The 22,833-nt window shown below is 37.9% G+C and overlaps 1 protein-coding gene across 3 annotated transcripts in view; it reads right to left on the bottom strand.

The window, feature by feature from the left end:
* MAEA (macrophage erythroblast attacher) overlaps nucleotides 1-22,833 on the bottom strand; it is a 42,024-nt gene that overhangs the window by 2,036 nt on the left and 17,155 nt on the right. For 2 of the 3 annotated variants that reach the window (XM_029960760.1, XM_018088469.1), the window contains exons 4-8: nucleotides 12,928-13,050; nucleotides 11,964-12,077; nucleotides 9,876-9,952; nucleotides 3,624-3,732; nucleotides 407-540 (exon numbers count right to left, since the gene is read on the bottom strand). In XM_029960760.1, coding sequence (XP_029816620.1) covers nucleotides 407-540; nucleotides 3,624-3,732; nucleotides 9,876-9,952; nucleotides 11,964-12,077; nucleotides 12,928-13,050 — 557 coding nt within the window. The remainder of the gene's footprint in view (nucleotides 1-406; nucleotides 541-3,623; nucleotides 3,733-9,875; nucleotides 9,953-11,963; nucleotides 12,078-12,927; nucleotides 13,051-22,833) is intronic. The other variant, XM_029960764.1, reaches the window with a different exon arrangement.

Raw genomic sequence — 22,833 nt, 5'->3', positions numbered from 1 at the left:
GTGTGCAGCAAACTCAACAAAGTTTCAAAAGATGCAGAATATATTTGAATATTCACATAAAACCAGGCCAGTAAATTTGTGTGTAAGTGCATAAAACCAGTAATTGTGACCCAGCTCACTAACTTTTCCAGGTATGGAAAAGTTAAGGCTCATGCAAAGACAGCCTAGTACCCAAACACAACACAGATTTGACCTTAAAATATTTGTTTGGGTGTGCCTTTTTTTTAATAAACCATTAACATCTCCCCTTAATTTAAGAGACCAATTTATACTGCATTTAAACAACTAATGAGCAAAAATATGTGTCACATTTCTTATTTGAGTTCTCTGAAAAGCATCCATAGGACAAAACAACCCCAAAAGGCTTTTTTCCCCACTCGCCAGTAGTATCTGCATTAAAGGATACGGTGTTTTTATAGCTGAAAGGCCTGCCTGGAGTGTTATAGTAAAAACAGAATTGTTTCCCAGCTGATGTAGTCTGTAGTTATCATATCTAAACTGTTGGATCAGCATTCTCCATCGAGCAGGGTCCAAGAGATCCTGTTGAAAAACAACACAACTATAAGTTGGTTTCAATTAAATTGTCCCGGGGGGGCAAAAGCCTGGGAGTGACAAATTGTGCAAAACTCACTAGACCAAACCCACCACAAAGCAGAAGTGTACATATTAATGCACAGAGTGGATGTACTTGTTCAGAAAGTACCTTTTAACACCACTTCAGTAAATCAAGTATGACTTAGAATAGCTGGTGCAATATTCCATCTCCATCGTCTACCAAATGTTCTAATTAAGGTATGTAAATCCTGGTGAGGTTACTTCCTGCCTTTAGTTTCCTAGAATGCTGGACTGCTTAGGAAGCAACATTAGTACTGTGTGGAAATGTTCCACATATATATAATGTCTACAGAATTTTGTAACAAGATTTCAATTTGAAGAGCTGGCACAGCTCCAGGTTAGAGAAAGCTTACGTAAGTACACATTTAAAGGCAAAATTCTTTAATGCTGGTCACCTAAAAGACAGGGAACAGTAGTTAAAGGGATGGTTTTTTCCACAGAAATGAAAACTAAACCCACAGGTCAAGAATATATTGAACCCTAAAAGTAATGCTCTGAGAGACTCATGTAAGAAGTGAAGACCCTTTGAAAATATACTTGTTATCTACATAGGCAAAGACCTAAATTATTCTGCTACCACCCCTTCCCCTTTGCACTCATAACCTGCATTTTGGTTTATTTACCTTTACATAGTATTCATCATACAGATAATATATATATATATATATATATATATATATATATATATGTTAGCATATATTATATTTATCATATTGCCATCTGTGCATGCTACACTTTGAGACAACTAGACAGAACAACCTGGGGAGACCTTACAGCACCTTCCAGTCCCTAAAGGGGCTACAAGAGATCTGAAGAGGGACTTTTGACAGGGGCATGGAGTGACATGACAAGGGGGAATGGCTTTAAACTAAAAGAGGGCAGGTTAGATGAGATGTTAGGAAGAAGTTCTTTACTTGAGGGTGGTGAGGCACTGGACCAGGCTGCCCAGGGAAGCCATCCCTGTGCTGGGCACTGGTGAGGCTGCACCTTGAATCCTGTGTGCAGTTTTGGGCCCCTCACTTCGAGAAGAACATTGAGGTGCTGGAGACTGTCCAGAAGGGCAACAAAGCTGGGGAAGGGTCTGGAGCACAAGTCCTATGAGGAGAGGCTGAGGGAGCTGGGGGTGTTCAGCCTGGAGAAAATCAGGCTCAGGGGAGACCTTCTCACTCTCTGCAATTCCCTGACAGGAGGTTATAGTCAGGGTTGGTCTTTTCCTCCAGATAACAAGTGACAGGATGAGAGAAAACAGCCTCAAGTTGCACCAGGAGAGGTTTAGGTTGGATATTAGGAAAAAATTCTTCACTTAAAGGGTTGTCAAGCATTGAAACAGGCTGCCCAGAGTACTGGTGAAGTCACCATCCCTGGAAGTGTTCAGGAAACATGTGGGTATGTTAGCTGAGGATGAGGTTTAGTGATGGTGCTGGGTTGATGGTTGGACTTGATGATCTCAGAGGACTTTTCCAACCTTAACAATTCAGTGATTTTAATGTTCAAGGCCAGGCTGTACTGGGCTCTGAGAAATCTGGTCTAGTGGAAGCCACAGCTATGTAAGCTTCTTCAAAGGGTATCAAAAGAGCTCAGTTTGTTTTGCCACAACATTAAATGCTTTCCTTAAAGTCCTGAAAGAGGATAGTAAGCTGGAGAAAGCTGTATTCATTAGTTATAGAAGATGCTTCTTCCCTTGGATGAATAAAAATCAGTTAATTAGAGATATGATCTGACCAACTTTTTCACAGATTTAAAAGTAACTTACTTAAAGCCATTTTAAGAAGCCACTTATGCACTGAATTCCTAGTCAGCATACTAAAGGTACTTCCAAACAAACATGCACTCTGTGATTCTGTTAGTCTAAGTAATTATTAAAGAATCTAAAACATAACTTCCATAAACTAAGTCAGATCCATAAGTAGTAGGGAATTTCTTCTAATTGTATGGTTGAATGTGAAACCACCTCAGTTTTTCTCTTCTCTCTCCCTCATCAAAACATTCCACCCAAACAAGCCCTCAGAACAAAATATAGGATTTTTATTTCCTGCCTATTTCTTCCTAGCTACTAAAACAATGATAAGCTCTTACATCCAGTCTTCTAACACATTGATCATTTATGCTTTTAACTCACATCAAATGTATAATGCAAAATACCAGGATCCTTCTAGGACTCCGGGAATAGCAAAGAAATTCACGTTAATTCAGTGGGTTGTTGGTTCCAGAGGTTTTTTTTGGTATGTTTTGTTAAACCATTAATTTCATCATCAACTGTTTAAAAGACATGTTTATACTGGCACTGCCACATACTGACTTGGCTTTTCATGGAATTCTTGTCTTGCTCTGCCAGCTCAACTCTTCTCTACCTTTTGCCTCCAGAGCCAAGTTAATAAGAAGCTAATTAGCAGATGACCACAGAACTCAGTCTGTAGAAACAGCATCTACTTATGAATTTTGCTTGATTCAAATTTAGATGCAGCTATTATCACTAACATCTGCATTAATTTGCATAATCCAGATAAATGAACATTTATTTTAAGGATCAAAAGTAGTGCTTTCAGATCACTGAAATCATCTTTTCTTTCTTCAGCCCAACCACTGCAACAACAGTAATGTGAGAAGTAGAATTAAGAATTGCTGCCGGTGTATTAAGGCCACAGTCTCATATATTGAGCAAAACTGTCTCCTTTTTAAGTTTGTTCTTCCCCATCTTCTGTATCTTGCTGTTTATTTATATATTGTGCTTCCAGCCCCACAGATCTTTAGGGCTGGGTTTGTGGTAAGCCCAGCTCAGTGTGAATCTGTGTTACTACTAAAATTCAACTGCAACAACACATCCCAACTGGATTAATGTACAGGCAAGGACTGGCTATTGAAATGGAGAATGATTACAAAGGTGGATTTTAGAAAGTAAAATTAGAACAACATTTATCTTATTATCAATGCATTTTCCTGTAACGAAAAAAGCTGCAACATCTGTTTTATTAGTCTGTTGTACCCCTGCACTTCAAGCAGGACGTTACCTTATAGGGTGAGATGTGAGTGTCTGAAGGAAAGGCCAACATTCCCATCACTTGTCGAACCTCATCCAGCTGACTTCCCTCAGCCTGACTGAAATGCTTTCTTGCATGTCTGAAATACAGAATTGATACTTCATTAGACAGCCTTGTTTCCAAACCAAGTAAGTTTACATAATTATGTAAGATTTCAGAGAAAAGCCTCTAGATTATGGTCACAACACATGAGTTCCAAAAGGTGATGGATGCATTTAAAGGGCTTGAAAAAAACACATCCTGCAAATGGCAATGCAAGTATGACTTGAAGAATTAGCATTTTTAGACTGTAATTTCTTAGAAACCAGAATTTCTTACAGTACCTCACCTACAACTAGAACAACTGATCCATGATTATTAGAAGAAATGCCTCTTGTCATGCAGGCTCAGTGTACCACTCAGTGTATTCTTTGCCATACACTCACAAGTGAGATAAATGCAATCTGAAAACCAGCTATCCCAGAACCATTACACATCAAGAGTGTTCAAAAATCTGCCTTGTTTATAAGTGACATTTAGGAGAATGCTTACTTTTGAATAAATGATTTTTTTTTTGAGGGGGGGCATAGGCTAGGAGGCAATATCACTTTCTGTGCAGACTACAAGAAATTGTAGAACAATAGAAAACACCTTGTTAAGAGCAAATTTTTTTTGCCAAGGTAATAAAAAATAAGTAGAACTTTAATACAAGATTTTGTACTTTAACACATACTGATTTTAAGAGATAAACACAAAGTTGAAAATTTGGATATTTTAAAGAAGTGACAATTACCATAAACATATTTAAATAAAAATTACAAACTTTAATATTTTTCAGGAAATAGTAAGAAACCACAAAATTATTACCAGATTATAAGGATATTCAACTACTTTAAAACCCTGTATGAAAGTCTCCCCTATCTAGTCTACCCAAGATCATTAATTCTCAAGTTGGAGTGTAAGTGAGCAGGAAAACCCTCCAGCTTTTAAACTGGATGGTTAGTTCAGCATTTCTGCTAAAAGCTCCTGTTTTCAGTGGTGCACAGATGTAGCACAGGAGACTGGATATGGCATCAGCATCATATTGAATTTCTGGCATTGCATAAGTGTAGGAAAGTTTTCCCTATGCTGTGTGTTCTGCATAGTTTGTGTTACGGGGAAGATACCAAGTCATCTCTCAAGTGCTCTGCTAAGTGTTTGCTCATTTTTAACTTTCAAAGAATCTTGTCAAATTGTATTTAAAGTTACAAATTTCTTTTAGGAATAGACAGTATTTTCAAATTGCCCATTTCATGGCTTGAATTAAGAAAAAGTAGGTCCATTTTATTTCTTTTCAATTCTGAATTCCACTGACTACTTCATTGAGGTCATCAATACCATGAGAACAGTCTCTTTAGCAGTGTTTCAGTACTCCCACTTCCTCTCCCACCCAAACCAGGAAGCAATGGAAGTTATGTAGGACAGACTGTTTCCACCCAATTTCCTATTTTGGGTGAGTAATTCAGGAATGTAAATATTGTTCCCCAGGTGATGACTTATGAGAGCAGAAGTACAAAACCCATGGCCTGAGAGAAGAGACTCAGCAGCCTGGACACATTGGAAGAAAGGTAAAATAATGGTGCAGAGCTGCAGATGAAAGCAAGAGCTGTTTACAACACAGATTAGGCAAAGCAAAAAATTCAGACCTACCAGTTAAGCTAAATTACTGTGTGTGGCATGCATGAGAGAGAAGAGGGGAAAAAAAATCCTCTTAAAAGAGCCAATCCCTGCCAGGCCATGACAGTTTACTTTCACAGGCAGCAGGTGAACATGTTTGTAGGAAGACTCTGAGCTGTGACAGGCAAACTCTGGCCACACTCCCTGTGTGTCTTCAAGAGGAGCCTGAATTACCACGTTTGTGTCTGTACAATACACAATCACTGTACATTTGTTTGCTGTTCAAATTGAAAGTGTTCAGCAATCTAGAACTTCATCACTGCAAATACTGAACACACTGGGATGTGGTGGCCATTTTGGGTTTAGCTAGAATGAATTAGGTTTTCTGAAGTGACCTTCTGTTAGTCTTCATCTCCCGACTTTCCCTTCCTCCTGTGTTCTTTAAAAAAATAACCCAGGAAGTTTTCCCACAAGGCCTGCACACTAATGGCTGAACTCCATCTGCTGGGAGCCAACACAGAGAAAATAAAATGAAGCAAGATATTCTTTAAAGGAGAAGCAAGTTCATTAATTCATAGCATTCAAGTCTTTTTTACACTGGGAAGCAAGAAACTGTACTTTGAGTTACTTGTGAATGCACAACATTTAAATAGCACCTTATTTGTCCTCATGCCATTATTCACTCCTTCCCTTGTCATTCAGCTATTCCCATCTCTGTGCAAGATTCTTTATGCTCTTGGAGGTGTATGTGAACCTTACAATGCTTCTTTGCAATGTTTTTATCACAATTAGCACCCACTAGTCAGTATAGTTAGGGCAGGGGGCTACATTTTCCTAAAAATTATTTTTTTAAACCCTGACAACAGACCATCACTGAAGCCACTACCTAAATTCTTGTGATGGACCAAAGTAATAGGCAGAAAATTTTGTTTTTCGAATCCCAGAACAATTCTGTAAACTGTGGGGACAAAGTCCATTTTCTGTCCCTCCAGCCCATACAGGTACAGCTGACATATTGTACTTGGTAAATATTTACTAAGACTTGAAGACTTGCAGTTCACTAAGGGTACAATAAATTGTTACAAAAGGATACACATATGCAACTTACAGCTTATATATCTACATATGCCTGAATATAAAAATGAACAGACTTATGGGGCAGCAGCAATAACTAACACCAACATATGGTGTTATCAAGAAAGGACCTGTTCTTTCTTCTCAGTTTTTTGACCAATGCCTGAATGCCTTTATCTCAGACCCTTATGACAATTAGTGAAATATATACTCAAAGTACTCAAAAGTTTTATTATTACTGTCATATGCCTGTTCAACCCCACCCCACCATAAAAATAAAAGAACAAACTGTGTTCACTCATCCTTGTGGGAGAGAAGTTGACTGAAGTGATAGACTGTAGCTACTTTCTTTTCAGCTATTCTTATTTACTCCTTTTATCCTCAATATTCCCAGAACAAGAAGTGCACACAGTGTTTTGTTAAGCATTCAGCTAAGAACTTTGTGTATCTCTGGCATCCCATAAGAGCAAAGTAGCAGAATGCTGTCAGATTTCCCAGAATGAACTTAGTGAGAGCTCCAAAAGTGTGAAATTGGTGTCATCAGTCATTCATTGTTACTGTAATAGGTACGAGCTTCACAAAAAAAACCAAACCCTGAAGAGACTGTGGGAGTTAAAGGCTAATGATAGTCAGGGAACTTTGTGGTATACTTAAGCTTAAGAGATTTACTCTTTCTATTCAAGAAAGTTTTTGTGCATTCTTGAAACTTGCACTTTCAAGGCTACTCTGATAAGGTACCCTTATCAGAGGAAGGTCTATCTGTACTCATATTCTAAAAAGCTACACAAATTCAAGCACTTATTAAATAAGATGTATAATTTTAAAGTTCACATCAATTTTAACCTAAAAGCAATGTGCCACTTTAGAGGTTCTCAGCAGGCAGCAAGCAAAGCTTTCAAACTTATTTAAACACCAGCTGCGTTTCAACAAAATGTCAGTTCCCCAAGTTCCACTCATACAGGAAACTCCTTGGTAAACAGCCTCTTTCTTCGCTTTCTAATGGATGCCTGACCTATTTATTGCACCATGGACACAATACTGAAAGAATCCTGCTGCAGGCACTTAACAGAAGCAAGCTAATAAAAGCACAAGTTGCAAGGGTTTGCTAACAGCAACGAGATTTGTGCTGCACCTTCCCCAAATATATTCCCTTATTCATTACTTATTTACTTTGAAACAAGGTAGAAGGCAATGGTAAAACCTTACATTTTTTAGCCACATTATTGAAGGAAAGCATTGAGATGCTTAATTCTGAATGTATAAAATTACCTAAACTCATTCTGTTAAAAAGGAGTGAATTAAGATATAGAAAGAGTAGCTCCTTTTCATTTTATATTGGTTATGAAATCAAAGCAGCATTGCCATGACTGGCAAGTTGTAACTGCTGAGTGTAAAAGGCATGTCAATCTGGAATTTCAGTAGGTATATGGATATACTTTCACCCCTAACAAGAGTCAATAATGGATGCCTGTTTGCCATATGAACAGGAGCTCTAAGTTTTAAACCTCAGAGGCTATGGCAGTACAAGTTATTCCACACCAAGTGTGTCGTGTCCTCTTGAGGGTTGATGACTTTCAGATTTTACCAGTTCTGATGTGGAAAAAGGATCAGAGGGAAACAAATATCCAGTAACAATAAAATACAGAATGACCTTATCTGCTTTATCCCAGTTCTCAGCCTATTTCCTTCTTTCAGCTCTGTACCTGCCCCCTGGTTTCCAAGCTACATAAGGAAGCTGTAGCTCAAAGAAAATAGTTTTTAGAGCATGGACTACTCTTTGTTAAGATGCATGACTGCACATTTGGCAAAGAAACAAACTTAGAGAATAAAGCTAAAGGCACAGCATTCATTTGGTATAATGAGCACCAGGGGCTTCAGAAGACAGATAATGTAGTTGAGTCTCTTTCATCCTTTTCCTAAGTACCTGACAATTCCTCAGGACTTAAGAATTCTATCAAAGGGTAAGCACACATATCTACATGCTAGCATGCAGGGTTTGTTTATTTTGTCTTTAATTATTAACATTAAAATTAGCTGGAGTTTATCAGATTGCCCATTGGCATTGGCTGGGACCAAAGCAATGACAATTTAGGTGTAAGGAGGGCAAAGTAGGAATGATTAGTTAGCTCAAAGCAAGGAATACATTTTAATGGAATCAGAAATAAAACTTGAAAAGAACCCTAAAACTTTGCCCTGCAGGAGAGCTTCTGCATCTCAGACTTAGGAATATGCTAGAATGCTTTCAGTCTGTGCATATATTATGATACTTTGTTTTCTGTAACTCTGTGCTCCTCTGACCAAAAAGCAGCTTTGCCACAAATACAAACTTCCTGCTGGTTTCAATTTCTGGAGTACCTGGTATGGGTTAAGAGGTAGCAAGACTTCTAACTTTCTTCACATAAAACTCATCAGAAGAGTGTTATCATCGGAATGCATCAGCAAAGCTTCAAGGCAGGCCATAAACTTGTCATCATTCCTTAAGTTTAAATATTCTTACAAAACAGAACCTGCTGTGAGTTCTCTCCCCCTTGTCCATGTGTAAGCTCCAGTAGCTCTGCCACCGGTGCTGTACTTTGTGATGCTGGCAAGATCACTGCTTATCGAATTATCAACACATTCCATTGTCCCAGTATCAAAATTCCACTTAGTTCAGCAGAACTGGCTTCCAGTGTTACCCTGGAACGTTATTCCAACACCTTAAGTCAGGACCACTAACTCAGAGGCATAAATTGCTTCACGTGCTGGTGTCATAAAAACTGTTGTGGTTGAAGTCAGGCAGTGCTGAGGTCTGACTCCAGTTCTGTTACTGATTCACACCACACTGAGCAACGTTACTTTCTCACTGTAGTCCCACTGAACTGGTTCAGAAGAGGTGAAAATAAATATTGAGTTGGTTTCTTCATTTTGGGGCCAGAGGGAGGGCGTGGGGAAAACCCAGCATAGCTCATTGTTCACCCGTGACAATACAGAACTATAAATTGGGCATCAATACAAAGGGTGAACCTGGCCCACAGCACAACTTGCAGAACGAGAAGTTTAATGAAGATAGAAGAGAATGCAGACCAAACTGAAATGTTAAAGCTTTTGATGGAGGTTCATTAACCTTTTAGTATTTTTTGTGAACAAAACTGCAATGAATTCCCATGAGAAGTCAGATGTACCTCTTAAAAATTAGTTAAGGGTAAATATATACATTACACTGTATGCCACCAGAAAATCCATTTGGTTTTTAAAACAGTTTAATTTTCTAAACTTGGTTTTGAAGAATAAAGATGCACAGTTCCAGTGAGCACATTAACTCTTTAAAAAGGCGTATCTGTGGAATGACATTTTGCCTTTAAAAAAAAAAAACATTCAATCCCAGTTTAAATCTGAAGACTGATGTCAATACCAGAAAGATCCTTTACAGGCTTTACAGGGCTGCTGGGTGTTGCAACAGTAGTCACATGTTTCTAATGAAGCATAATACCATCTTGTTAAGAAAATTGTTTGGAAAACATCCTAATTTCATACCTCACAGCATCCAGTCTCTTGTTCTGTCGAATGAGTTCAATGAACTCCTGAATCCTTAGGCTGAACTCCAGACAGCTCTGAGATTAAAGACAAGACAGGGTCTTAGATGGTGCCAAAGTTGCACCACATGGTATGTTAAGTACTACATGTGCACAACAAAAAAAGAAAGTGTTAATAACATGCAACCTTGTTTGCTTGCTTTTAGGCATTCATGCAAAAAAGTTGAAATGCTGACTCTACAGAGAAGATCAGCACAGAATTCCCTAAAAGCAAACAAAATCCTCCTCCTCTTGTATCCTTTAAAACTTTGGCTTTTAGCAGGGATGAACTTTTTCCTAGTGACTGAAATCATTGTTTACCTGAGACGCAGGTGAGAGTAACAGGGTGGTTTCTTTGTACTTCATCACAATTTAAAGTAGTAGAATCAACAGTAGTTTGGGGCTTTGTGATAATTTAGGCAGGAGAGGTCTACCCAGAAGACTTCAAGGAAGAAACAAGTCTCTGAATGCTTTTGAAAGACGCCAATATTAACAAAAACCAGCACAGAGTTTAAGTTGCTGCAATGCCCTCCCTTCCCTCCCTTTCTTCTAAAGCTTCTATCCCACTCTTCTTGTCAAACATCTAAAAGCCATGCTGGAAACAAGTCTCAAACAAGAAAATCAAGTGGCATTTACCTGTTTTTGGAAAAAGGTAAAATATGAAGCCTAATGAAGTTGACAGTGTCCCTTTAAATCAAATTCCATCACCAGTTCACAAAATCTATAAAAAAACTTTGAATACGTGGAATTAAAAAGAAAAAGTTTCTCCCCCCCAAAAAAACAAGTCACTATGCTTCTTTATAGGGACACAGTCAACTGTTTTATTACCTGAAGAAAACAATGAAAACCTGAAGTCCTCTGAATCCTGTAAAGAACTCTATTCCCTGAGTTACCCTGCTCCATTTGTCAAATGCTTTTTCTTCCCCCATGCTTCTAATGAATAGTTGCCTTTTGTTTATTGTCCATCAGCACAGTAATATCAAAACTCCTCAGTGACTTCAGTAGGAATTTGAGCAACTCCAAATTTCTATCAGTTAGCTCCTGGGATGACTAATGCACACATTGCAACAATTGCTTATTTAAGATTTAAAATGTAAGCCATTTGAACCTAAAAATGATGCATTCTGTCATATGTTAAAATTTACCTGTTTAAGGAACAGAAGACAAATTATTTCCAAACTATGCATTTTTCTGTACTCAAGCCCAGATTCAGCAGAAAATAAAAAATTCTTCTGGACTTTGAGAATTTTCAATAGGACTATTTTAAAATACCTTGTTTATCCAACTCTACACAAACTGCTCATTTAGAATTTTACATAAGTTTGTTTCTACTAAAATACTGATCAAGCTTTGTAACTGTTAATGATGCTCCATCCCAGGGCTTCCTGTTTTGTTAAAACGTTTCAACAGCAAAACCCAGGTGCCAAACAAATGAATTTTCAAGGAAGGGGGAAGTCAGTGGCCGGATGGGTTCTGCACACAAGTGTAACTAGAAGAGAGTCCTAGACAATCAGATGCAAATTCCAACTTTTTATACCTTCAAACAATCCCACAGCAGCTCTTCAGAAGACTTCAGATGGCTCACATCTGTAAAGATTACACGACTGCTCTCCCAGGCCACCAAGCAGTTTAAATTTTAGATAAGGATTGCTTCAAGGTAGTGGCTGGGATTTTTAGAACACTAACACTGATGAGTAGCTAAGCAACTAGAAGCAGAAGAAATGTTTATTTGTGTTTCAAAAAGAAGCATAGTGATTTCTCTCTTCCAAATCTGCCTCACAGCCTTAGTTTTGGTTTTTGTTTGATTAAAAAAGGAAAAAAAAAATAAAAGAAAAAGAAGAAACAGCGTAGGGCTTGCAGAAATAGATTTTGTTGTAGTTATTTTTCAAAAAAGGGGATGGGGAAGATTTTTCCCCATTAATTGTTTATTGAAGATTGGTGATGAAAAAGGAGGACTTTCTGATTATATTCTTTATATCACTTAACATTTTAAGATTACAACAAGGGGGGGATTTTTTAGCAGTATAATTATGCAGTATTGTTTACATACCAATTCTGGTTTTCCTTTAATGGTTTCCATAACAAGATCATCATTTTCTTTAGAGTAATCACTGGCTGATTTACTTTTGCGTCCCATCTTCGGCTCGTTCTCATTTTGGCGCCCCTGAGTGACAGAGAACGTCACTCTTTGCTCATTGTCAAGTGCACTCAAACAGTTTTGGTTAAAGAAAGCGCTTAGTTCAACAAAATAAGCCACAAACATCTTTGAGGGAGGCAGGGATTTTGGTTAATATCAGTTAAAAACAGATTTCTGCAAGCCCTATAAAAGACTACAGCATGTTTTGAAGTGCCTAATTTAAGAGACGAGGAAATTTAAACCAACTGCATAGCAACAAGCACACAGCATGTGCAGCTCATGGGACTCAATGGATTGAGGAAGGCTTACTATGTTTACTACTTGATTAGATTTCAGCTTTTTTTTTTTAAAAAAACCCCATATTTCACTAGTACCTTCTCCCAGTGAGTTAGTTCTTAACTTTTGTTTTCTTATATACAACACTTAAAAAATACTAAGACAAAAATGTGTATGAAATTTCTCCTTTCAATATCATTCTTAAGATACCTTCACATATAAACTGAGTTATAGTCTCAGCAGGGTGCAAAGAGTTGTAAATTAAGTTTAAACACATCAAGACACTTTACACCCCAGCATTTAGATCGTTTGTAAATTATACTAAAACCAACTGAGTACTATTATTTTATTTGAGCATAATTTGTTGAGACAACACTTGTACCTGTAAGATAACCTATCACTCAGTTCCAGGTTTGACACTTGTGTGAACTGGTTTAGCTCCAGCTACCCACACCTTTTAAGAAGATTTTTATACTTACTGTCCTTACTTGTATACAAGACCTCATTCAAGACCTGTAATTTAAAACATCCTGACCACATCCAACATCCAAGTAGTTCAGAAAACAGTTTAGCAAAATGTGAACATGTTACATTTTCATACCTTCATTTTTCTGAGTCTGGATTTGTTGTCATGACACCAAGCCAAGCAAGTCATAGTCTCTTGTCTTTCCAAGGACTCCTCCACTTCTTTAGCAGTCAAAAACATCTCAATATTTACCAAGTCCTTGGAAAAAAACAGAGGGAAGGAGGTCTTGTTAAATTGTACTCATACTTTATACAGCAATTCTTCAACTGAGCTGGAATACAGAGATACAAAAGACTCTGTTCTTAAGACTTCTGGTTTTTAGAACAGTACTTTACAAAAAGACATCACAGGATATTTTCCAGACTGTTTCCACACACTGAGATATTCTGACAGTGACAACAGTTCTCTGAGCCCGGTTATACAACAGAACCTAAACAAAAAAATAAAGAAAAATATTAAAGATTACACCCAGAGTTTTAGCACATAAAGCAACCAGAACCCACAGTCACTGCAGTGCAGTGCACAGCTACAGGAGTACTTGGTTTCCTCAAACCTTGTCCTACTCCATCAACTGGACCATGACAACATTATAACATTTGCTGAAGTGAGCAAGAACTGCATAAAAGAGGAGAATCTAAATTTTACCTGGCCATCTGTAACTACTGAGTTTTAAGCAAAGTACTGCCATGGTCTGAGGTCTCCAACACACTTTCTCTCACTTGCTTAATACTGTAAGCTCCAGACCTTTAGTTGCTTACAGCAGCTTTGTCTACAACACCAGGACACTGAGGTGATAAAACAAAGTCACTATATGAAAAAAACAGGTAACAGGTGGGCCACAAGATTCCTTAAGTGCTTATCCCAAGCAGATGTTTTTGAGAAAAAGCAGCACTCCAGGATCAAACCTGCCAGAGCAGACCTTCAATCTGCCTAAGCTACTTTGTAATTGCCAGCAGCCCTACACTTTCACACCAATCAAGGCAAACTATACAGTTTAAGATCTAGCAGGGTATATCAAAGATATTTTTTTTCTCATACACTTCTGCTGAAAAAAATACTTAGGTAGGTGTTCCCAGAAGATACAGAGTGGATCCATTCTGAATTGGCACTACCAGAAGTGCATAAACATGTCATGCTGTGACAGTTCATTCTTTGCTGAAGAAAATACACTGTGGGAAACCATAATTCAACACAAACAGACATCTACTACAAAGTATTTGATTAATATGCTCTCTAATTTTGAGCAATTTTTTTTAATGTAGACTTCACAGCAAAATGCTGAAGATTATACAACCAAAATGCTGAATATCACAAACATTGCAGTAGCCCTGGTGAACAAAACCACTCTCAGAAATACGTGGCATTTTCAGCTCTCAGAAAAGCTGAATATTCTCAGTCTTACAAGTTCTACCTTCCATGAGACAAAACTGAAAACAAGAAGTAGCATCAGCCATATCACATTCAAATCTTGCATTTCATTAGCCAGTTTTTCCTTACAAATACAGGAAGTCTAATATTATTGGAAGAGTGGACCGGGTCCTGTTAGGGTTATCAGAAAGGTTATTTACAGAAACACAAACAAACCACATGGTTTTCTAAAGTGCAGCACAAGTTGAGCTTTTAGTAAGTCTCTCATGACGTGAATTTTAAAACCAAAATATTAACATGCAACTGTATTTTATAGACTGTATGACCATAGCAACAAAACCATTTACCACTGAAAGAATAAAGGGCCTAATGCAGCTCTAGTGGTACCAAATCCAGGTAAGTCAGACTGAGGCCAGAGCTCGGGTAGTTAAAAGTTTACAGAACAAAATTAAGACTGGAGTTTCACTGACTCCTCCCATCCCTTTAGGGATAAAAAAAATTAATCTATTTTATCCACCTGTTGGCAAATGGACTGAAAGAATGGCAAACTATTCCATAAAAGTTTCTTCTTTAAGTTTTCCTACAAGACCATGAGAGTAAACTTTTTGGTAGTCTTAAGTTTTTCTGAGGATATGCTCAAGTGGAAAAAAGAAGTGCATTATTCCCCTGTGCGTGGTAAGGTGGCCACATAAAAATCTCTTGCCCATTAACTCATCCGTGTGACATATAATGCAACCATATTCATTATCTTGCTTGCATGTTTTCCCATACAGCTGCTGCATGGAAAGAGAATCCAATTTAAGTTAAAAACAATAAGATAACCATCTATCTCCTCAAGCTTATTTGAGCCACGTGTCCTCTTAACGAATAGCATTTGCTTTTACACCGAATTAAAACAAAAGCATTTAATTCTACATTAAAAGAAAGACTGGATCTGCTAAGCAGAAACAAATCACTGGTTTAATCTCATTTGTTAGCTTTTTATAGTTTAAGCTTCACTACAAAAAAAGGTAATATTTCCTTAAAGAAGCATAAGGCAGCATTTTTTTAAAGACCACGAGCTGGTAAGAGAATCCCAGCTATCTGCATTTATCAATCAGGTGTTAGTACAGCAGCCCTCAACTACAAGCAAAAAGATTGCAGTTGCTGCTGAGGCAGACAAAACTCTTAGAGAAAAAGAGAATTCCTACATTCCTTTTGAAAATTTAAGATGAAAAAAGGTTCTATTTAACAGAAATGCTAATTAGATTCGCGGTTGCCAAAAGAAGTCAGAGCTTGGCAGTCATCTCTGTTAAATAGACAGTATGTATCCAGAAAACAGAGGAGAACATTTTTAATTAAAAGAGTTTCTTTCAGAACTAACAATTACATTTGAATTGCACCAATAAAGAGCATTTTCTTCTCTGTTGACTGGTTAGAAAGTTAAGGAACAATATAAAAAAAGGCATTAAGAAATCCTTTTGCAGAGACAGAAATAGCTTTTGCATTCAATTAGAAGTAGTTAGACTGATAGAACAAAAATATTAAGACACAATTAGGCAATAAACCTTCAAAAAACCCACCTGTGCTCATGTCACACAAGTTTTTTTTAAATCTAACCATATTTTCCTATCTTTTTTTGGTGGTGCCTACTCTTAGTGCTTCTTCCTTAGTAGGACTAAGGAAACAGAAGAAAGGAGTATCAGAGGATTAATCAAAATCAGTCCAGCTCTTCTACACAGGCCAGTCTGGAGTACTTGTTGTGTACCTCATCTTGGAAGGATGGGAACCAGGTAACAGCATTAGCAGCTGTAACAGCCAGCTCATGTTCCAGTCAGAAAAATCCCCATTAGCATCAATCCTGAATAGTTTTCTGAAAGTATTCTGCAATTCAGAGTTGTACAGGCTGCAGACCATACAGAAACATTGTCCTTCCCAGCTCCCAAAACATGATTAAGATTTATTATGCTGCTACAAAAAGCCTCTCTTATATAATTAATTTACATATAAAATTGAGTGAATGTAAATACACAATTTTAGAGAAATGTTGCCACTGATTTTGCAGGTGCAGAAAAAGCTGAAGCAAGAAATCTGTTGCCACACACTCCCCCTCCAAATGACACAGCATTCAGCACCATGCAAACGTTTTCTGACTCGTACATAAACTAAAAAGCAATTCTAAACTCTTTAATTACCCTCCTTAACAGCACTAGCCTTCATTTCACACTTTCAGCTTTCATGCTGTAACTGTGGTTGCAAAGCTTTACTGCCAGCACTGCAGGAGAACCCTGCCCTGCACAGATATTATTTCAGTGCTGTTATCAAACCATAACTTTTGGCACAGACTATCCAGCCTCCTCTGCATTGCCATAACTTTGCCTAAATCACCTTGCCTTGCCTTGCTTACAAATACACAATATCTGATGTTGGGCAGGAAGATCAATATGAAACTTTCATTCAGTTAAGCTTCCACAGTTGTACTGAGGAGGAGAACTCTCTCCATTGAGTATTACTGACAATTACCCAAACACTCAAGAAGGGGAAACACACTACAAGCCAGGAAGTATCACCTGGATTTTATAATTTCTGCCTAAAAAACTGGACTGGACTGAACTAACATTACCTTCTATACAACAGTCACTAACCAGGTATCAAGAAGGGTAACCATTTCAACACTGGATGAACTTGATCATAAAAAACCTATTTAATTTCATTGCAATGGTGAAAACTACAGAGAAAGACATTTATTATTTGAGAAAACTGCACATGAAGGCTGAAGACACTTGAGTGAAAACAGAGATAGTTATTTAAACAAGAATACAGCTATCCATCACCCTGTGCTCTGCCTGATTTACATATATATAGCTTTTAAAATATCACCACTTCTTTTTAAGCTGCAAGTGCCTCCAGGGAGGGAGGTTACCAACCCTATGATTCTGCACAGAACTCCAATTATTTAGGCATAAAACACTATGAAGAATGAGGATTCCTCTATAAGGATGATTACTAGATATATACTCCAGGCCAACACACAAACTAGCCCTGTATGGCATCTCCATTTTCTCAGCTGGGTTCTCAGTAAGAACATCCCCAGCACGTTTATGCACATCCCCTCCCCTGAGCAGCTTTTGGACTCTCTGGTCAGTGTGAGCAGGAGTTGACAGGGGCAGAATTCCCAGGGGATCTCACTCCAGGTTGCCAGGTTGCTCTCCTTAGCAGCATCTTGTTTTCAGGAGACTCCAATGCCTGCTCCCACTGGAGGGAAAGGCTGCAGTAGACATGAACATGGGTTTCAAACACCAAAACTAAGAGTACAATGAAAATGGACCCAGAACTTCATGAATTCACATAGTTGTGCTACAGAAAAGAAGAAAAAGTGATTCACCAAAATACAGTGAAGGTTATGAAGAATAATAGCTGCAAAATAATGAGAAGGTACATGTAAAGGTAGCAGGGTAATTTGGTTTAACTGGCTTCAAATGAATTTAAAATTACACAGCTCTGTCTGTTACAAAGTTGTAAAGCAAATGAGAACTGGCAACCATGTATCAAAATGGGGATTTAAACTGAATTTAAAGCCAAAGGTTGTAACTTTAAGGCTGTGCACAATTCAGACAATTCAGTAGAGAATTGGAGAAAACCAGATCTAGATGAGGGGCTCTAAATTCACCAAGAAAACTGCTCAGAGTTTTCAGCACCAGATACAACAAAAATAGCAACATTAGATCACATGTCAAAAATTGCTTGAAATTTATGTAGTGTTCATGTGAGGGTTTTAATTTATGTAACATTTTAAAATTTGGAGCAGTCAGGTCAAGTCATTCCTCTCCATCAGTCTCCATTCTGCATATCAGCTGAAGTACTTTTAGTTTATGAGATCTCCAGCCACAAGTCTGGAGAGCTGTCAAAAGCAATGTGTGATAAAATCCCTTATAATTCATATGAACATCTATGTATTAATATAAACCCCAGAATATTTCACATATGAAATGTGAATCTTCAGCAGGGCTCAAAACCAAACAGAAGTGAGTATTAAAACACATAATACTTGATATTTTCAAATCTACCATAAGCTATCCTCAAAACAAGATTAATTCACCAAAAAAGAAAAGTTAAGCTTAAATAAGATAGAATAAAAGATCTGATTCAGTGAGAAGAAGCAGCATTTTATAGAAAAGAAATTTTCCTAGGTGGAAAAAAACAAGTCATAAAATAGGCTATTTGTTGTATAAAATAAGCGATTGGTAATAGCATAAGATGCTGTTTATGTATTTTTTAGAAAATGCAAATTGTTTATTTTTAATTGCTTACTAACATCAATATGAAATTGAAAATAGGCCAGTATGCCCCCAGCTATCAGTGGCTCACTGCCAAGAGTGTGTACCAATGACAGTTTTAATAAGATTGACTATCTATCTATCTATACACATTACATGCATAAGAGCACTACCCTCACAAAAAAGGCTCTGCTGATGCACTTCAGCATTCAGCAGCATGGTAAACTACTTGTATATGAAATACAATAAACACTTAGATCACTGAAATAACCTCAAAAAACCCTCAAATCTGTGTTAATCTTTCAATGATTACTCACATGCTCTCCACCTCCAACACTACCTTCAGTATAATTTAATTCTGTAGAAGTGAAATAGAAATGCTATGTATAAACTGCATTGACATCGAAGGCAAACACAAATTATTAAAAAAATAATGGCATAGGTGGTGATAATACAGCAACACCACAATTACTGAAGACCAGCTGAAGTGGGGCACAAATTAACATTAAGAGACCTCCTTACTCTCTGCTCATAAAATAATGTTGTCTGAAGTTCATTAAGCTACTATTAAGTGTTATAATGCTACACACATTAACAGGATTAGAGAGAAAATAAACAGAGTAATTGAGAGAATGTCCTACTCAAAGCCAGCTGCAGAGCTAGTTATTGGGGAAAAAAGCAAAGACAGACAGCCAAACCACAGATTCATCAACAGAAGAGCCAGAAAAGTTTTTGTCTGCAAAGTAAACACAGAACCCCACAGTGTACACAGCCAAGCTTTCACATGAGAGCATCTTCCATGACCTCAGTATAGCACAGACCTTTTAGTTCTACCTGTTTATTTTTGAAGGATCCCAGTAACTTACACTGACTGTTTGTCTGTCAGAAGAGCATTGTCTTTACATAACATTCGAGGATACTGGTACTTCTTTTGTTAATTAGTTCTAGTGACTGAATTATGTTCAAACCTCGTGCCCAACTTCAAACTTCAATTTTTCTGACTGCTGATTCTATGTAGTTTCTTCCCTCAATCTTTTTGCACTAGATTACAAAACCCCTTGCCATAGGGCTTCTGCTCCCATACCTGTCAAAAGCACTCACCCCTTACATTTTCTAGTCATCTTCTCCCTCCAGTTTTTCCAACAGCTTTCCAAAGGTGTGGTCACCAAAACTATGGGTATTCTGGTACTGACTACTCCAGAGCCAAATAAAAAGCAATGTTTCATCCTCCTCCTCTTGCTCGTTCACATGAGCTGTTTGGTAGAGCCTGACAGTTGGAGCAAGCACCGAGGTGGGTTATTAGCAAGCTGTTTTCCCAATGCATCCCCTGCTCCTGCCTCAGCAATTTCTGTAGCTCAGCAAATGGCTGCACCTTCTCCAGCAGCACATTATACCCCGCTAAGTACAGTAACAAATGACTACGCTGGGATAGTGTGACAAAGCCTCTAGAGCTTAAGATGCATCACTGGGCAGAAAAAAAATGCCTCATTTTCTGTCACAGCCTCTTCTAGAACAGGAAAGGCGCCTAATCCTTTGCCAGAGGAGCACAAGCCCTGCAGCTTTTGTCCACACAGGATCAGTCTGTCTCAGCAGCTACACACATTCTCTGACAAAACAGTAACCCTGCCATCATCTAGTGTAGTGGTAAGAGAAAGTGTTAAATGTGAAGTAACATTTACACTTTGAAGGAATGTCTGGCAGGAAGAACACACAGTAAGAAGAGGCATAACTGAAACCAAATCTCCTCTATACCTGGGCAATCTCCAGGTGATAACAGGATTCCCTGTTTAGATAAAATTTCAATTCAAGAATTTTCCTTGCATCACCAGCCTTCCAGACTAAGTATTTTGTAATAAATTAGCTCAGTTATGATACACTACAGGTAACCCACTTTGCCTAAAAGGACTGAAAAAATATGATGTTCAACATCACAGCACACTTCATGTTGTCAGCTTTTGAAGTGTCAAATGATTTGTAATGAGAAAGTTTGTTATTCTGCTTCGATCTTGACTATTTCACATTTACATAAATTCTAATTCCTCAAGATGCTTGAGACAAACTGCAGATGTAAGGCTGTGCAGGAATTACAGCACTTTGAAATTCAGATGAACACACCCAGACATTCATTATACCAATCTAGCTGGAGTTGCCATGCCTACGCTAGGAACAGCCAAAACACATCTAAAGGAGTTTCCCATTTCCTTTCTACAGCCTGGTACTGCAAGGTAGCTTCAAGCAGCACAAGTTAACATCCTGGCACCTTTCTATCATTCACAGCCATCCAGGAGTTCCTTCATATGTAGTTTTCCTCTAACATCTCTAATGTGGGAACAGGAAGTCACAGGAGGGAGACACAAACAGCTCCTAACAAAAGACACCTTTTGCCATTCAGCCTGCATTTGGCAAGTCACCGTGGTTATGTTCTGCATGACAGTGGAGCAAAGAATATATTCAAGCATTATGCTGAATATATTTAAAATTGAATTGTTATGAATATAAAGTTGTTTTGATGAATTACTTTAACATATATTTGTGTGTTTGCTACAAGCCATTCTTGGACTATGTGTCTTAACAAGGAAGATTTCTAAGGGTACACTGGTATGATTGTTAAGAGAAGTGTTTATTCAGCTTTTTGAGTTAAGATTTAATACTGCTCCTGTTTGTGGTGCTCAAATGTGCAGGTCATTTTCCATCTCCCACTTTTTGAGAGAGGCATCAAGTAGAAACAGTTGTTCAGGGAATGGATTACTACAAAAATGGCAGTTTAGTAGGATTTTGCCCCATAACAGACAGAAATCCTTCAGCAATACTTTACTGAGGTCTCAGCTGAAGGGTCCATATCACAGTGCTGAGAAATACTTTTACAAAGCAAGGAAAGAACATTTAACTTTGGGGCTGAAAAAAGGAACACTGATGTAGAACAGGACAAAGAGGAGATCAGGTACTTAGCTAAAAGCCAAGAACCTTGACTTTAGGAATTCATGTTTCTCTTATCCCACAGGACATCAGATAAGATATCATGGTTTTCCATAACAAAATTAAGACAGTGTAACACACCTGAATTTGTTGCAGGGACCCTTTTTGTTAGGCTAATCCCTTCAAAACTGGTTCCAATTTACAAAAACCGAAGCTGCAGTAGAAGAGAGGAACTGGACCAAATTGGAGAGAGGGAAGAACAGAAGACAGTCAGCTTTTCCAGTGCCTACTACTCCTTTCACTTAAACTCAATTCATTTTCTTATAAAGGTATTTACTACTTTGAAAGATAATGAAATATTTTCAGAATAGCTTTGTAATATTTGCCCTGTTTTGATATTGTCCAGGGAATAACCATTACCACAGATTTAGAAGTTCTGCTCAAGAAGGAAACCATTGACAAAAACTGGACATCTGAACTCCCACTTCAAGAAAACTTATCTTTTTGGGACTGCTGGCAATTGGTTTAATACTCCTTGAAGTATAAAGAAGCCCTTCTAATACAGATCAATGTTTGCAAGGGTCAGATGCCCAGGCAACACTTTTGAAGTCAATGGAATAGTCAGATTTCCCCTCCCCCCCCAAATCTCAAAAGCAAAAGGCCCACTGTGATATTAATGCAAAGGGCTAGTTTGGTATCTTTGAAGGATGATGCAACTACTTAATTGCTGACCTAAGAACATTAATTTGCAGAACTTTGACTGATATGCATAAACCCCAATGCAAGATCAAATTAACCAGTTTTAAGCTATTTAAGAGAGTTATTTCAACTCAAGTGTTCAACTGCAACCTTACAGTTCCAATGCCCACCCTGCCCAGGGTGGCAGTTCTTCTGTCCCTCTCTGGTTTATAGATTTCTAAATCACTTGCTCCCTACCCCAACACACTGAAACTCAGTTTGAATTTATGTTATTCTTCACAGAAAAAAACATTGCCACTTGTACAGCTTTTGTACAGCATGAGCATTAAGGCAAAGAGATATATTCTTTTACCAAAATAAACTAAGCAAAGACAGAAAGAGGATTTACAGCATATAAGAGACTGGCAGCTTCACAATCTGGGTTTGTTTTCAATCCTACAGGCAAAAATCACTACAGCTATACATAATTAAGGAAAGAAGGTAAGGACACGACTTCCTGAAAGGGGCTAGAGAAAAAACGTGACATTTTAAAACCCACCACCTCTAGAAACAGCAAACAAAGCACTACATACTTAATCTAATTATAAAACTTATCTACAAACAGCAACCAACTTCCTATTGGAACACACTTCCAAAACTAGATTTGCATATCAATTAATGGCACAGAAATGAGGTAGCATTTAGTGTAGCAGAACATGGAATAGCAGAGGTGAAGTTAACAGACAACCTTGCCAGCTAGCTG

The sequence above is a fragment of the Manacus vitellinus genome, unplaced genomic scaffold (assembly GCF_001715985.3).
Source record: "Manacus vitellinus isolate BGI_N305 unplaced genomic scaffold, ASM171598v3 scaffold_0_pilon, whole genome shotgun sequence".
NCBI classification, from domain to species: domain Eukaryota; kingdom Metazoa; phylum Chordata; class Aves; order Passeriformes; family Pipridae; genus Manacus; species Manacus vitellinus.
This window is presented reverse-complemented; position numbering and strand designations above follow the sequence as displayed.